This window comes from Echinops telfairi, unplaced genomic scaffold (genome assembly GCF_000313985.2).
Source record: "Echinops telfairi isolate 266 unplaced genomic scaffold, ASM31398v2 ScPeMD7_9;HRSCAF=40, whole genome shotgun sequence".
Taxonomy (NCBI): domain Eukaryota; kingdom Metazoa; phylum Chordata; class Mammalia; order Afrosoricida; family Tenrecidae; genus Echinops; species Echinops telfairi.
In genome coordinates, this window is record NW_022103906.1 from 1,926,662 (window position 1) to 1,943,849 (window position 17,188).

Consider the following 17,188-nt stretch of genomic DNA (forward strand, 5'->3'; position numbering starts at 1 on the left):
GCCAGCTCTTGTCTGTAGGAGAGTACATGCTCTGGTCTGATTTATAAGGTAGAATTGAGGTCATGATAGTGGGGGGAAGGAAGCACCAAGAACTAGAGGAAAGTTGTGTGTTTGGGAAAATATTTGGACAATAAAAGACTCTCATAGTAAATGAGCGAAAAAAATATTGTGGGAACATTTGGGGTTTTATTATTCTTTATTTTAATGTGTTTATAAGCACATAGAATATTATTATTATTTTATAAAATAAGATTTCATTACACATATTAGTCTGAGATTTATTTATTTTCCTGTCAATATAACTTCTTTTTTGTGTGTATGTAGGTTCACCATTAAAAAAACGCATTTTATTGACATAATTCCCATATCATACAATTCATTGGTTTGATCATATTAAAAAGAGTTATGCAATCATTAACAAAATCAATTTTGGAATATTTTCTTCTTTCTTGTATCATTATTATTAGCTCTCCATTTTCTCTCTATCTTTTTCATTTTGTACACAGATATGCATCTCTTTGTTAGAAAGGTCTTGTACTATTTCACTGTGTGAAATAGATGTGATATAGTCAACTCTTTATGTTTGTGGGTTCCAAATCCAGATATTCAACCAACTTCAGATCAAAGATATATATTTTTAAGTAATTAAGTGGTCAAATCAATCCCTTAAAGATGAATTGTAATGTGCTATTTACATAGCATTTAAATTGTACTACATGGTACAATAAGGAGCCCTGTTTTGGATGCTAACTGCAAAGTTGGCATTTCCTACCCACCAGCTGCTCTGCAGGAGAAAGATGCGGTTTTCTGTTCCTGATATTATTTACAGCCTCAGAAACCCACAGAGGCAATTCTACTCTGTTCTGTAGGATCTTTATGTGTCAGAATCGAATGGATTACAGTAGTGAGATATTATATCAATTGGATGGTACACAAAGATGGAATATATTTAAGAGACATTTGTGGTTCAGTGGTAGAATCTTTGTCACGCATGCCGAAGATTAGGTTTGATTCCCAGCAAGCCAGCCTCATACAATCACCACCCATCTGCTGAAGAGGTTTCAGCAGAACTTCCAATAAAGAGCGACTAGAATATAGGGCCTGGCAATTTACTTCTAAAATCAGCCAATAAAACCCAATTGTCAGTCCTATCTGCAACCATTCATGTGGGTGTTGCAGGACTGGGCAGAGTTTCTTTCATTTTTGCATTGGGTCTCCATGTGTCCAGAGATAAATCAATGGTAGCAAAACCAAAACTATATATATATATATATATATATATATATATTTATTTATTTATTTATTTTCCAGTAGTTTTATTGAGATATAGTTCACATATCATACACTTCCATAATTCAGTCATATGTCCTGGAACTGATTGTGTACATCTCCACAGTCAGTTCCAGGACACCCCCTCCTTCTGTATTCTTTATTCTAGATCAGCAGTTCTCAACCTGTGGGTCATGCCCCCTTCGGGGGTCGAATGACCTTTTCACAGGGGTTGCCAAAGACCATCAGAAAACAAATATTTCACAATATATAATTACATATCGCTTTGTGATTAATCACTATGTTTTAATTATGTTTAATTATGTTCAATTTGAAAAAATGAAAATCCATCCTATATATCAGATATTTACATTATAATCCATAACATTAACAAAATTACAGTTATGAAGTAGCAACAAAAGTAATTTTATGGTCACCACAACATGAGGAACTATATTAAAGGGTAGTGGCATTAGGAAGGTTGAGAACCACTGTTCCACATCCTCATTTCCCTTGAAATTCCCCTTAACCATTACACCAGTTATTGTCTCTCTACATAAGCCCATCTTGTGCTTTGCATACTTTAGAAAACATACCAAAATAATAACAAAAACAGCAAATAGGTAAAGAAAGATGAGAGAGAGAGAGAGAGAAAGAAACAAAGAACCAAGAACAATATTAAAATAAACCAGAGAAAAAACCTTTGGCAAGAAAAAAAGCAGGGACTGTTGCAAACTAGAATAAATCCCAAATGTGTCAAAAAGATCGAATGACAAAGTACCATATTTTAACATAATTACATCTGCCATATCCAGTTTACTGTCTGCTAACAAGGTTATTCACACTCCTCCACTGTAGTTATCGGGTTTCCAGCAGAGGTTTAATCTATGTAGGGATGCTGCAGATGGATTTCGGGTTCCCACTGTCATCCATAGCCTTTGGCAAACTGGGTGTTTTTAATTTAAGCTCTGGTAACTTTCCTTCCTTCATATTTGGATTTTGTTCTTTATCATCCTTGACTCACACAGGTTGGTGTGCTTCTTCCATGTGGACTTAGTTGGAAACTCATTTAGATGGCTGCTTGTTTGAATACAAAACTTTAAGACCCCAGATGCTATTCTTTTTGATTGCTGGGAACTGCAAAACAATATATTTAATCATTCTCTTGTTAATGAGCACTAACTTTGTTTCCAAGTTTTCACTCTTATAAAAATATTACTATGTATATCATTGAACTATATCTTTGTGCCCTCATGTGCGTATTTTCCAGAACTTTGGACTGGCTTAAACTGATTCAGTCATGGCCAAGGAGGCAAAACTGGAACCGATCCATATTTCTAATTTTGGAAAAGGAAGAACTGTGGATAAAAGAGAGTGGTGTGTTGAACCCTTTCAGGAGACAGATGCATGAGACACACCATCCAAGCTGGGCTACTGTCCTTTACCATTGGGTCTGACACTACTCAGAATTCCAAGGGCAAGCTACTTGGTTGCTAGGCAACTCATAAACTCCCCTTGGTTTTGAGGCAGAGATTATATTTCTAGCAAAAATCTGACTTGTAATTTTTCCCAGTAGAGTTATCATTCTGATTGACCCAGAATTTTAAACTTCCAGTTTATTCTGGTTCTGTTTTAGAGGTGACTGAACCAGGAAGAATCAGTTTTGATTTTCATTTCTAAATTTTATTTCTCAAGGGTTTGAACAATGAAGGACATTGAAAATGTGTTTATCCAAGAGTTCTATAAAGATAAATCATCACATATAATTTCTTTAATTCTTAAAGATTTATTTAAAGAAATAATATACACTTAAGGACCATTAACCAATAAACTTTTTGTCCTTGTTGTCAGGTGTCCTTAGTCAGTTCTGATACACAATGGCCAGATGGACAACAGAGCGAAACACTGGTTCATCCTCACAATCACTGATATACTTGAGCCTATTGTTGCAGCCACTATGTATGTCAGTCCATCTAATTGAGAGCCTTCCTCTTTTTTGTTGACCCTCTACGAAGACTTTGTCTTCAATACTTTTGGACATATTGTCAGGAGAGATCAGTCCCTGGAGAAGGACATCATGTTTGCTAAAGTGGAACGGCAGCAAAAAAGAGAGAGAGAACAAATACTATATATACGTATACACCAAAGGAAGGATTAAAAAAATTGCTACTAAGGTTCCAGTTTATACATGCATAGATTTATTCCAAACAAAACATGTTTATACATGCACTCATATACATTCAGTGCATCACTACATACAAATTTTCTCAGTCGTGCAATTGTCCCAGTCTCTTTAGTTGCTTTTGTTACTGTTAGGTGCCATTAACCACTAGCAACCGTATGTACAATAGAGCAAAAGATTGCCTGGTTCTGTGCCGTCCTCACAATTGTTACTTGTTTGAGCCTATTGTTACAGCCGCTGTGGCAATGAATCTTGTCCAGGGCCTTCCTCTTTTTCTCTGCCCCTCTTCTTAACCAAGCAAGATGTCTTTCTTCTGAGACTGGTCTTTCCTGACATGTCCAGTGTCTGTGAGACAAAGTCACACTGTCCTTGTCTCTAATGAGAATCCTGGCTGTAGTTTTTACAAGACAGATTAGCTTACCCTTTTTTCAGTTCATGATATTATCAATATTGTTTGCTGGCACCACAATTCAATGCATTGGTTCTTCTTCAGTCTTCCTTATTCAATATTCAACTTTCACATGCATGTGAGGCCATCGAACATTGCATGGCTTAGGTCAGGCACACCTTTGTCCTTAAGGTAACATCCTTGTTATTAAACACTTTAAAGAGGTCTTGGGCAACAGACTTACCCAATGCAATGCTTTATTTTGTCTCTTGACTGCTGCTTCCATAAGCATTGATTGTGGACCCAAGCAAGATAAAATTTTTGACAATTTCAATCTTTTTTGCATTTATCATAATGTTACTTATTGGTACACTTGTGAGGACTGGGCCATCTTTCTACTGAGCAGTAATCCATATGGAAAGCTTAAATCCTTGATCTTCATTAGCAAATGCTTCACATCCTCTTCACTTTCAGCAAGCAAGATTGTGTCACTTACATATTGAAGTCTTCTTCCAATGTTGATGCTCCATTCTAATTCATATAATCCAAATTTCCCAAATATTTGCTCAGCATACAGATTGAATAGAGTATGGTGAAGGATATAACCTTGCCCCACACCTTTCCCGATGTAAAATTTTACAGTATTTCCTTGTTCCATTCACACAAGTGCCTCTTGATCTATGTACAAGTTCTGCAGGAGCACAATGAAATGTTTAGGAATTCCATTCTGTTCAAGTTTATCCATAGTTTGTTATGAACCACATTGCCGGATGCCTTGGCATAGTCAATAAAACACAAGTAAATATCTTTCTAGTATTCCCTGCTTTGAACCAAAACCCCTCTGACATCAGCAATTAGATCCCTTGATCTATGTCTTTTTCTGAATCTGCCTCTGGTAGTTCCCTATCAATGTATTGCTGAAAACTTTGTTAGATGTTGTTCAGCAAAATTTAACTTCCATGTGATATCCATGATATGACTGTATAATTTTCACATTCGGTTGGGTTACCTTTCATTGGAATGGGTGCAAATAGGGCTCTCTTCCAGTCAGTTAGCCAAATAGCTGTCTTCTAAATTTCCTGCCATAGATGAGCACTTCGAGTGATTCATCAGCTTGTTCAAACATTCCAATTGGCATTTTATCTATTTCTGCAGCCTTGTTTTTGGCTAATGCTTTCAGTGCAGCTTGAACTTCTTCCTTCACTACCACTGGTTCTTCTCATAGTTTCCCTCCTGAAATGGTGAATGTCGACTAGTTTTTTGGCACAGCGACTCTGTGTATTCTTTCCTTCTTCTTTTGATGCTTCCTGCATCATCCAATATTGTTCCCATAGAAACTTACAACCTGAGGCGTGGATTTTTTCTGGAGTTCTTTCAGGTTAAGACATGCTGAGGGTGTGCTTCCCTTTGGGCTTTCTCACTCTAGGTCTTTGGACAATATTTGGCTTTGTCTTCTTGAGCTGCCCTTTGAAATTCTAAGATTAAGAACAAGTTTTAGAGTCTCTTCTAACATTCACTTTGATTTTTTTATTTGTTTCTGGCCTTTTTAATGACCATTTGCTTTCTTCATGATCGATGTTCCCCATATCATCCCATAGCTCATTGGTTCTTCTCTCATTAGTGTTCAGTGTGTCAGAACTGTTCTTGAGATGTCCTTACAGTTCTGGTGGGATAGATTCAAGGTTGCATTTTGGCTCCTGTGGACTTGTTTTGGAGGATACCCAAACTGCCATTTTGACATGGTGTGAATCGAGAACTGCAGAACTCTGTGGGAAGGACCAGAGAGTTGGAATTACTGCCCTAAGTGTATAGACATAGAAGATGTGTCAAGAAACAATAGCTTCACATTTAATATTTTTATTATGATTTCTTTAATTTTTACTTAAATGTGTGTGCAAGATAAAAATTTCCCATTAAGTTTCTTGCGCGCGCGCGCGCGCGCGCGCGCACGCGCGCGCGCACACACACACACACACACACACACACACACAAGTGTGAAAATAGCTTAATGTGGAATATGAGATTCAGTCCAGCATTCAGTCCAGCAGCCGTTAATACTAGAGCAGGATAGATACTTTTAAAGAACAAATATTACTACTTCCTTTAGACAAGTTTTATCAAAACATAAAGATTAAAATAGGGACCTTCCATTTTGGTCTACCTCTAAGTATTGATCATTGTCATTAGCATTGTGAATCATGAACCTGAACTGCTATATAATTTGTGTAAAGCAATTCTGAGAGTGTATCAGGAGGTGGCTGTATGCCCTTTTGATCACTCTACTTAGCAGCCCAGTCCAATCCATAAAGTCCCAAGTGCTTCCCTCCCCAGGCTGAACCCTGGCGCTGCGCACGCCCCTTTTTCTTCCACGACGCGCAGACCGGGCACGCGCGGAGCAGGGGCGTGGCGGCGCTCTCTACGCATGTGCACAACTTGCCGGCCACCCGTGACTGAGGCGAGTCTCCGTGTCCCACGGCCCGGGTAGCAACACTGCCACGCGGAGGCCGCCCCGGCCAATCAGCGCGGCGCGGGGGCGGGGATTTCCCTCGGCGCTTCTCGAGAGGGAGCTGGTGACTTCCGGCAATAATCGGGGGACGCGGCCGCCGCTTGTCAGGTAGGCTTGGGGGCCGTCTGCCTGCGGGAGAGCTCTGGGCCTCCGCCCCCTCACCGAGGGGTTCGCTTTCTGCCCTCGGCTTCGATTTCTATGGGCACCCCCTCCGGGCGTTCCACGGTCCCCCGTTGCGCTCGCCCTGCTGGGAGACCGGGCCCATCACCCGCTCCTGCCTGGGCGGCCCCTGGCCCCTCGAGTGCTGGGCTCGAAGCCTGCGCCAGCAGTAGCCCCGTGTTCCCGCGGTCGGCTGGGCTGCTCGGGCTTCCTTCTTCCCGCTTCCTTCTTTGTGCGCTCCCCTCGCGGGGTCCGCCTGACCTTTGCCCCCCACTGCCCCCCTGAGGCAGTCTCTGGGGAGCTTCCTCTCTTCCTACTACCTGCGACACCCTCGCCCCCGGCCCCGCTTTACTTCTTTGCGCCCCCAGCTCGACCCATCGCTTCTTTCTCCTGTCCTCGCCTTCCAAGGTCCCTGCCTGCTCATGGCCCCTGTTCTCATCCAGCCCAGGTTATCCCTTGTTTGTTTAACCTGCTTCTGTCTCTCTGCTGCCCTCCTGCAGCTCCTGAGCCATCTTCTCCCTTAAAATGCTTTCCTTGCAGCTGACGTTCTTGAACTTTGCATGCTTCCATTATGGTTAATCTTAATGTTGGCCTTTCTTACAATTAGACACCACCTTTCTCCTTGGGCCGATTTAAACCCTTTTTGAAAGCTCAGGAATCTATAGGACCGTTGTTTCCCTATAAAGGCCCATCTTCCCTTGCCTCATCCAAATACTCTTGGCTAATCAGAAGAGACACCTTGCACGTACTGCTTCATATTCCATTTCTTACTCCTTTGCATGCCCTCCATTTCCATGAAGATCAGTGATTGTCTCCCAGCCTTCCTCCACTACATCCCATTTCTGATTGTCCCAAAATTGCCACTTCTTGATAGCCTTTTTTAATTCGTTCTTCACCCTAATAAGCTATATTCACCTGTGACTGACCCTAAATTACTTTCCCTAAGTTATTTGGGAATAATTTAAGGAAAGAGAGCAATAGAGAAAAATCAAAAGCTTATCAAATGGAGGGCCATTCTTTTTTATCCCAGAAGCATATTTTCACAAAATTTATAATGGAGAAATAAGAAATAAAGAGGAACATTAACTACTTTGGCAGTCTTTTGCAATGCATTTAAAACGGCCTTGCTGCAAATCTTCATTGTACCTTGTTTGATTCTTTTTTGTTTATGCTATGTATAGCTCTAGCTCTTGCTTTACACGTAGCACTTTTATTGTTTTGAAAGCCACTCTCATAACAGCTGTAAGTACTGTTTGCCCTATTTCCTTTCCATCTAATTTAAACAACAAATAGCACATGCAGGCAGCTTGTAAAATTTTATTTAGTTAAGTTTCCTATAATGGGTTCCTTGCTTTAGTGCTCTTTTATATTTAGGTTAATCATTATTTTACATTATATCTGGAGGTATATGTACTATAAGCTAAAAAATGTAAAAACAAGCAAACCAACAAAAAAGCAAACTAATGGCAGACATCTGTTTTCCAGTATGTTCAGTAATTGCTGTAATGAAAGTACAAGGGGGTACCCCCACAAAACCAGAAAAAGCTCTGCCCGTTGAAGCTTTCCTAGTACGAATTTTTCCCTTTAGGCGAGCATTGAGCAACTCACTCTAAGTTAGTGCACCCAGTGGTGTGGCCTGGGAAGGCTCTCTTTGATCACAGTGAATTTTTTCATAAAAGCAGGTTGATCAAACCTCAATTTTTGTGATGGCTGATTTAAGAGAACAGTGTGCGGCTGTGAAATGTTGTTTCCTGCTTGGGAAAAATGCTGCCGAAGCTGTTGTGATATTGAGTACAGCTTATGAGGACAGTGCTATGGGAAAAACTAAAGTGTATGAGTGGTTTTCTCGTTTCAAAAAAGGTGAAATGTCAGTTGATGATAAACCTTGTTCTCGATGTCCGACATCTTCCAGAATGGATGAAAATGTCAACAAAATTCATGTACTTGTACTCTAAGACCTTGACTGACCATTGAAGAGATGGGGATGTTATCTGGACTATCTTGGAGCTCAGTTCAGTGAATTTTAATGAAAAATTTGGGAATGAGAAAGGTTGCTGGAAAATATGTGTCTAGGGTTTTGTCTGAGCAGGAAAAATAGTGTCAAGTGGAAACATACCATGCTTTGAAAGAAAAGCGTTGGAGCGATCCAGACTTTTTTAAGGCCATTACTGGTGATGAGACATGGTGCTATTCTTAGGACCCTGAAAGCAAACACCACCTCGTCCATAAAAGGCTTATCAAGTGAAATCAAAGATCTAGATGATATTCATTTGTTTTTTTGATGTGAGGGAGGATAGTGCATTTGGAGTTCATTCCATCAGGTCAGACTGTTAATCAGTGTTCTATTTAGAGGTCTAAAAAGATTGTGTAACAGTGTACAACAAAAAGGCCTGATTTGTGTCAGATTTTTGCCACCACGACAATACATCTGCTCACGTAGGCATTTCAGTGTGCCAAATTTTGGCAAAAAGTAATACGCCACTCTTGCACTTGATCTCGCTCATGCAACATCTTTTTGTTCCCCTGAATGAAGAGGGACATGAAAGAACAGCAATTTGATGACGTAGAAGAGATGAAGAAAAAACGAGGAGGTGCTGTCACCCATCCAAACAGATGAGTTTGAAAATTGTTTCTAAGAGTGGAATAGCAGACTTGACAAATGTATTAAGTGTAATGGAGAGTACTTTGAATGTGATAAGGTTGTGTTTTGTTAAAAAAAAAGAAAGAAATTAAATACATAGCTTTGGGAATACAAATCCAGTTTTTTTGGGGGGGGGTACTTCCCTCATAGAATGGTCAAGAACTTCAATCCTAGAGTGAACCCCAGTTCCAGCATACCTTGCCTGTTTCCTTGACTATAAAATAGAGACATAAACCTGTAAAATGGGGCTGATAACATTCCCTGCCTTGCAGAGTAGTGTGAGGACTAATACAGATAATGCATATAAATTATTTAGACTAATGACTAACTATGCGCTAATGGCACATGTATCACTATCCTTAGTGAGGGAAATGCTGGTTGAAGGTAATGCATAGCTGGTTGAAGGAAAGGCCTTTTTCGGTTATTCCTGTTTTTCTCACGTCAGGCGTTTTCTCTAGCAGCGCAATTTCATGGAGTCCTAATGTCCCACAGTCCCCCACCACCATGTACTGTCATGCACAATTAAGATGAAGAGATTTCAGATAATTTGGATTTACATTTAAGACAATGTGGCCTCAGAAAACCTATGACATCAACTGGTATAAAATGTCCCCAAAACTGATAAATTATACAAGGCATTTCACAATTGAGTAGACTCACTTTTGTGTAGTTGCTCTTAAATGGTAATTTTCAGGAGTAATTTTTAGGTTTTTTGTCTTTGGATATTCCAAAAATAAAGGTAATTTTAATGAAATGTTATCAGTTAACAGAAATATTTACATGAAAAGTAATGGATTGTCATTGTTTTGGAAGTTTTCTGATTTATGAAATCAGATGCCTCAGATTGGGATTATTTTTGGAAATTTGAGATGCAGGCCTTTTAAATGACAGTGGTGGGTGTGACCTTTCCCTTTTGGCATTTTTGTTACTGTTTTCCAGAAATATATTTCTAAAGCTGAAAAAAAAATCAGCTATCCTAATTCTTCACAGAATTGTTAAAGTAAAATGAATTACATGCAGAATTTTGATAGTTAAAAGGTTATTTTAATGGAAACACCAAACTGATTTTTAATTATGTTATACAGTGGAAACTATTCATAAATGTTCTAAGGATTGCTTGTGAGCCTTGAAGATAAGTATATTAAATGGTGAGTGGGTACAGTGTCTGAATAGATAAGCACAATGTTTGCGTGTCATTGAGTTTAAAAATATTTTGTTTGTTGAGGGTACAAGAATGTACAGATCTAGATGGGGTCTGTCAACAAGAAGCTTCTGTTGCTTAATAAGTTCTTTCTGCTTCCATTTATCCATTTGATCTATTCTACATGCTCTGGCAAATTATTATTCTCAAAATAATACTCTGCTCATATCTCCTAGATTTCTCAAAAACATTTAATTATGTAAAAAATAAAGTCCAAACACCTTTGATATTCAAAGTCATCCGTGATCTAGCTTCTAGTCACCTTCCAATGTACATTTCTCATAAGAGTCTTCCATCTCAGCGGACCTAACCAACTTATTTTTCCTGTGTACTGTATGCAGTCCCACCTTTATACTTTTTACCCAGCATTCCTATGATTGGTTGGCCTCACCATTCACTTAAAATCTTACCAGACTTTAAGGCTAAACTTATGCCCTGCTTTTTCTTCAGAGCCTTTTCAGATGACTTGAGTTTTACTCTGGTTTTCTTTAAATTCGTCCCTCTTTATCACTCATTCAGAGCTTATATTACCAGATTGCATGTGTGTATTTATAGATGCTGGTTTCTGTTACATTAATGTGTGTTTTTACATGTTCTTGGGTGTGTGCACACGAGAGAGAGAGAGAGAGAGAGAGAGAGAGAGAGAGAGAGCATGCTTTGGTGATTTTTTTGTTTTTTCTTCTCTTAATCTTGATTGCACCTATATTTGGGGCCAGGGACACATAGTTTAATATAACACAGTTAGTCAATGGCAATGTGTTTGTTATTGACGTAATCCTGTATTTAGTCTATCAGAAAGATTTTTCAGGGTGTCATTTGATTTAATATTAAAGACAGAATTCTGAATGCTCAGGTTCAATTTGACATTGACAGTTACTCTGGCAGTGGTCGAAGACAGCACTAGCAGCCATTTTTTCTGTTGTACATCTTTTATAAGACTAAAGTTGCCGAGTAAACATCATGATCTTTGTCTTCTTTGTAGGACCTATATCTCAACCTTAAAGAAAATCACATGAGTAGTACTGTAGATAGTCTTAACAATTCTGTGGATTAACTGCGTATAGAATAGTGCTTTCCATTTTAGGGTGATTGTATTTTTGAATATTAAAAACAAATAAAAAACCCCTCACTGTCATCAAGTTGATACCGACACCTGGTGATACTATAGGACAGGGTAAAATTACCACTGTGAGTTTCCAAGATCATTACTCTTTACAGGAGTAGACAGCTTTTGAAATACTGATCTTGCAGTTAGTAGCTTAGCACATAATCACAATGCTATGAGGGCTCCTCTGAGTATTTCAATATCTTGGTGTATCTCAGCATTCATGTAGCCTCTATAATGTAATTATTCCACATTAGAGAAATATCCCATGTCAACTTTGGATATAAGATTAATGTAAAAAATACGTTTGTTCACATTAGCAGCAGCCTTTCAGTAGTGAAATACCTTGTATACATTCCATTGTCACCATACTTGACTTCTTTATAACCCTTTCCTCTCTTATTCATTTCTTTTTTTTATCATTTTATTAGGGGCTCATACAACCCTTATCACAATCCATGCATACATCAATTGTGTAAAGCACATTAGTACATTCATTGCCCTCATCATTCTCAAAACATTTGCTCTCCACCTAATTCCCTGGCATCAGCTCCTCATTTTTCCCCTCCCTCCCCGCTCCCCTTTCCCTCATGAACCCTTTATAATTTATAAATTATTATTTTGTCATATCTTGCCCTGTCTGACGTCTTCCTTCACCCACTTTTCTGTTGTCCGTCCCCCAGGGAGGAAGTTATATGTAGATCCTTGTAATCAGTTTCCCCTTTCCAACCCACCCTCCGTCCACCCTCCCAGTATCGGTCCTGAAGGGATCATCCGCCCTGGATTTCCTGTGTTTCAAGTTCCTATCTGTACCAGTGTCCATCCTTTGGTATAGCCATATTTGTACGGTAGAATTGGGATCATGATAGTTGGGGGGGAGGAAGCATTTAGGAAATAGAGGAAAGTTGTATGTGTCATCATTGCTACATTGAACCCTGACTGGCTTGTCTCCTCCCCGAGACCCTTCTGTAAAGGGATGTCCAGTGGCCTACAAATGGGCTTTGGGTCTCCACTTTGCACTCCCCCCCTCATTCGCAATTATTCATTTCTTTTTTGAAATGCATTATGCCCTTAACTTCCTACATTGACCCCTACCTCTTTGGCTCGCTCTTTGCAGTTACCTTTCTGGGCTCATTTTCATCTGATTTTCCCTGAAATATTGGTAATTCTTAAGATCTTTGTTTAGTTCTCTTCTTTTCCCTCTCAAGAAACACTTTCTGTGTGATAATCATTTCCATGACTTTGATTATGATCAGAATATCTTTGTCTCCACCCTACTGTCTTCTAAGCCACAGATTCACATATTCCTACTCATCTAGTCATTCAGTACATATTTATTGAGACCCATGTATTACCTGATATTGTTCAAGTTTAATGAGATTTCATTCTAAAGAAGACATTTCATTCTCTTGGAGGAACACAGATAGTAAACAAATCAATGAACTTCTTACTATGAAGAAGCAAAGAATGTCAGTGAGACTAATGGAGTAGAGTAGAAAGGTAGCTTTTCTGGGCAGGGGACTTTTTCTCCACGAAAACATTTTTTTTCCGTGTTAAATTGGGTATGCATTGTGTTTTATATTGTTTAAGGCCTCATAAGAAGTATATTCTTGTTAAAGAAGCCAGTTCCATTCTGGATACCCTCTATACATACATTGATACAAATCTGATATGTGAAGAAAAGATATACATATAGAAGTTTCATTTAAGTTGCGTATTTTACAATGAGAATTAAAAAGATGAGTCAGTTTGAATACAAAACTCAGAGATCCATCAGGAATGACTGATGGAAGTTCTTTCCTCACTTGTGTTAAAACTTCTGGTAAATATCTTGACCTTTGTTCCAAGCATATCACATTCATTTGTTCATTTTAAGTGATCTGGGAGATGACACTTTAGATTAGTAACATGGATACCTAAGGTAGTTCTTAAGCCTCTCTGTGGTCGTGAATCACTTGTGGAGATTTAAAAACAAAAATGAAAAATTTATACTTTGCTTCCCCTTACCCGCTAAAAGTGTCATTTAATTGGTCTGGGGTAGCGCCGCGCATTAGAGTTTTCGAAAAGCCTCCCAGGCTGTGATCTCCATGCGCAATAAGGATTGAGAACAGATACAGAGTTCCATGGAATAGGAAAAACTAGCCCTCAAGGCCTCACTCCCTTTTCAAATGGTAAACTTTATGATGCTAATAATGTATGTTTTGTTATATTTTAAGTCATAGTTTTTATACCTGGAATTTAGGACAGGGCCTTTCCGAACAGTTTATTAGCTCCATTTTCTAGTTTGCCCTGCAGGGATATTGAACTTAATGCATGTAGCAAAATCCTGCTAATCCATCTATGTTTCTTATCTCAGACACTTAAACCCTAAATTTTCTCTCACGTGTCCAACCGGTCTTTAAGTGCTTGTGGTTCAGTGTCATTGAACTGGTTCCGACTTATAACAACCTTGGGTACAACAGAATAAAACAGGTACTACCTCGACCTCACAATTGTTATGTCGGAGCACATTGTTGCAGATGCTGTCAAGTCGTCTTCTTGAGGGTCTTCCTCGTTTTTAATGACCCTCTACCAAGCACAGTATCCTTCTCCAGGGACTGATTATATGTCTGAAATATGTGAGACAACACTTCCCAATCCCAATTTCCAAGGTGCATTCTGGTTATACTTCTGAGACAAATTGGTTTGTTCTTCTAGCAGTTGATTATATATTTATTATTTTCATCAAACCATTATTTAAAGTCATCACTTCTCTGTTCTCCTTTTTTATGGTCCAGCTTTCTCATGCATATGAAGCAAGTGGAAACACCCAATGGCTTGAGTCAAGAACTCCTTCATCTTCCAAGTTCTACTTCCTAAATATTTCTAGGCTCTTTCTCGCTATCCTATTGCAACCATTGTATATTTTTTAACCAACATTCAGTAATCTCCAGTCCTAACTATTCTTTTATCTTCTTGATTCTGCCCTCCTCCCCACCCACCCCATTTATCCATTCTCTACCTGTCCACGGTACTTTGTAGTGCTTAAATCTAATCAATTTTTTTTAAATCATCTTATTGAGAGCTTATACAATTCTTATCACAATCCATACATCCATCCATTGTGTCAAGCACATTTGTACATTTGTTGCCATCATCATTCTCAAAACATTTGCTTTCTACTTGAGCCCTTAATATCAGCTTCTCATTTCCCCCCTCCTTTCCCACTCCCCCCTCCTTCATGAAACCTTCATAATTCATAAATTATTATTATTTTGTCATATCTTACACTGTCTTGACGTCTCCCTTCACCCACTTTTCTGTTGTCCATCCCCCAGGGAGGAGGTTATATGTAGATCCTTGTCATCATCCCCCCCTGTCTAGCTCCCCTTCCTTCTTCCTCCCTCCTGGTATTACTACTCTGGGCACTGGTCCTGAAGGGATTATCTGTCCTGGATTCCCTGTGTTTCCAGTTCCTGTCTGCACCACTGCACATACTCTGGTCTAACCAGGTTTGTAAGGTAAAATTGGGATCATGATAGTTGGAGGAAGGAAGCATTTAAGAACTAGAGGAAAGTTGTGTGTTTCATCAGTGCTACACTGCACCCTGAGTTACTTATCTCCTCCCCACCACCCTTCTGCAAGGGATGTCCAGTTGTCTACAGATGGGCATTGGGTCCCCACTCTGCACTCCCCCTTATTCATGATGATATGATTTTTTGTTCTTTGGTGCTTGATACCTGGTCCCTTTGACCCCTCATGATCACATAGGCTGGTGTGCTTCTTCCATGTGGGCTTCATTGCTTCTGGGCTAGATGGCCGCTTGTTTACCTTCAAGCCTTTAAGATCCCACACTATATTTCTCGATAGCCAGGCACCATCAGCCTTCTTCACCACACTTACTTATGCACACATTTGTCTTCAGCATTTATATGGGGAAGGTGAGCACACAATGATGGTTTTTTGTTCTGTGGTGTCTGCTACCTGATCCCTTTAACATCTCTTGTGCTTTTCCCTGTGGGGTTTGTTGCTTCAGAGCTAGATTTCTTCCTTGCTCACTCTCTTTACTGGCCCACCTGATTGACCTGAGAGTAAAATCCAACTCCTCTGACATTATCTGGACTTCAATAACTTCTTCATTCTTTTGTCTAGCCACTTCCCACTCTATCTCTTCAACTCAAACTTCCAAGTTGAACTATTTACATTTAGTGAATATCTTTCAAATGATATTTCTTCTACCTGCTAAGAGAAAACATTTACTATTTAGAACAATATTTCCTATTCTTCCTTTCTTCTCTTTCCATCCTCCCTGTTCTTCTGATATAAGTTGTCCAAAACCAGCTGATGCCTTCCACTGATAGCATTTCTACCTGATGTAGAACTTCCCCATAGAGTTTCCAAAGCTGTACATCTTTATAGACGCAGATGCCATATCTTTCTCCCACAGAATGCTGGTGGGTTTGAACTGCCTAACTTTTGCCTAGCAGCTGAGCTCTTTTACCGCCAAGCCACCAGTACTCCTTGGTATAATCTGTCGCTTTTGATGACATTTTCATGGCATGTGCAGTATTAGACTGGTGAATCCACCAGTGCTTACTCCTATTTTAGCACTTTGGCACAACCAAGGCACCAAATTATTTTGACATTAAAGTTTATCAGATCTTTAAATATTAATCAACTTTATCCTTTAAGATGAATGAATAAACATTCTAAATGAAAATAAACTTTTGTTAACTATATATACACTTTTAACAAAAATTAACTTTTTAATAGGAGAACTATGCCATTTTTGGGTCAGGACTGGAGATCTCCTGGATGGAGTTGGATTAAAACGGAAGATGGCTGGAAAAGATGTGAATCCTGTAGCCAGGAACTTGACAGTGAGAATCAGTATAACATCAATCACAGCATGTAAGTTACAGCAAAGCAGATCTACAACATTTGTTAGCTTACCATGTATTGTTTTATCTATTTTTTTCAAGTTCAAAGCTTTATAACTTGTAATTTTGCGGGGAATTTCCCACACACAGGTGGCATAAGGAAGCAAATTATTTGGTGAGAGTATTAACTTAATGGATTGCCTAATATCCACAGTCAGCTTTCTTCTTTTCATTTAAAGTTTTTAATCTTCACAATAATCATTGAGGTGGCTGTAAATATTACCCCACATTATACCAAGCCTGAGGAAATTAGAAGATAAAGGATTGGCAGCATATATCAGAACTTCAAAATAATAGTGGTGTACAAAATGTGGTGTTTTTTCTCTCAGTAGTCTGTGTTAATATAGTGATTTTGCTCTGTAAAATTGTAAGGGAACCTAGTAACCTTCTCTATTGTTACTCAGATATCCCAAGTGTACAGCCTCATTTTTACAGTTGCTCCTGCATTATTTATTACCACACCTGCATTCTATTGGCAAGGTAGAAGAAAAGGACATACTCCTAAATAAATCCCAGTGGAACAACCCAATGGTCACAGATGTCGTATCTGCTCACACCATATTGGCTAGAGCATGAACAGCAAGTGCGGTTGGGAAATGCAGTTTTTCTTCTGGATAGTTCAGATTAAAAGTAGAAGCAGGCAAGTACTCCCTCAACACAAGAATACTTTCTTCTAGTAAATTGGCATTCTATGATGCTCACCTTCCCGACACAACCGCTGATGACAAAGCGGGTGAATAAGCAAATGTGGTGAAGAAAGCTGATGGTGCCCGGCTATCAAAAGATATAGCGTCTGGGGTCTTAAAAGCTTGAAGGTA

At 39.1% G+C, this 17,188-nt stretch overlaps 1 protein-coding gene across 2 annotated transcripts in view; it reads left to right on the top strand.

The window, feature by feature from the left end:
- Positions 1–6,385: 6,385 nt before the first annotated feature.
- Positions 6,386–17,188, top strand: part of FBXO25 (F-box protein 25) — a 100,572-nt gene continuing 89,769 nt past the window's right edge. For both annotated transcript variants that reach the window (XM_004707655.2, XM_004707656.2), the window contains exons 1-2: positions 6,386–6,453; positions 16,204–16,341. In XM_004707655.2, the coding sequence (XP_004707712.1) occupies positions 16,211–16,341 (131 nt within the window). In that variant the 5' untranslated portion in view covers positions 6,386–6,453; positions 16,204–16,210. The remainder of the gene's footprint in view (positions 6,454–16,203; positions 16,342–17,188) is intronic.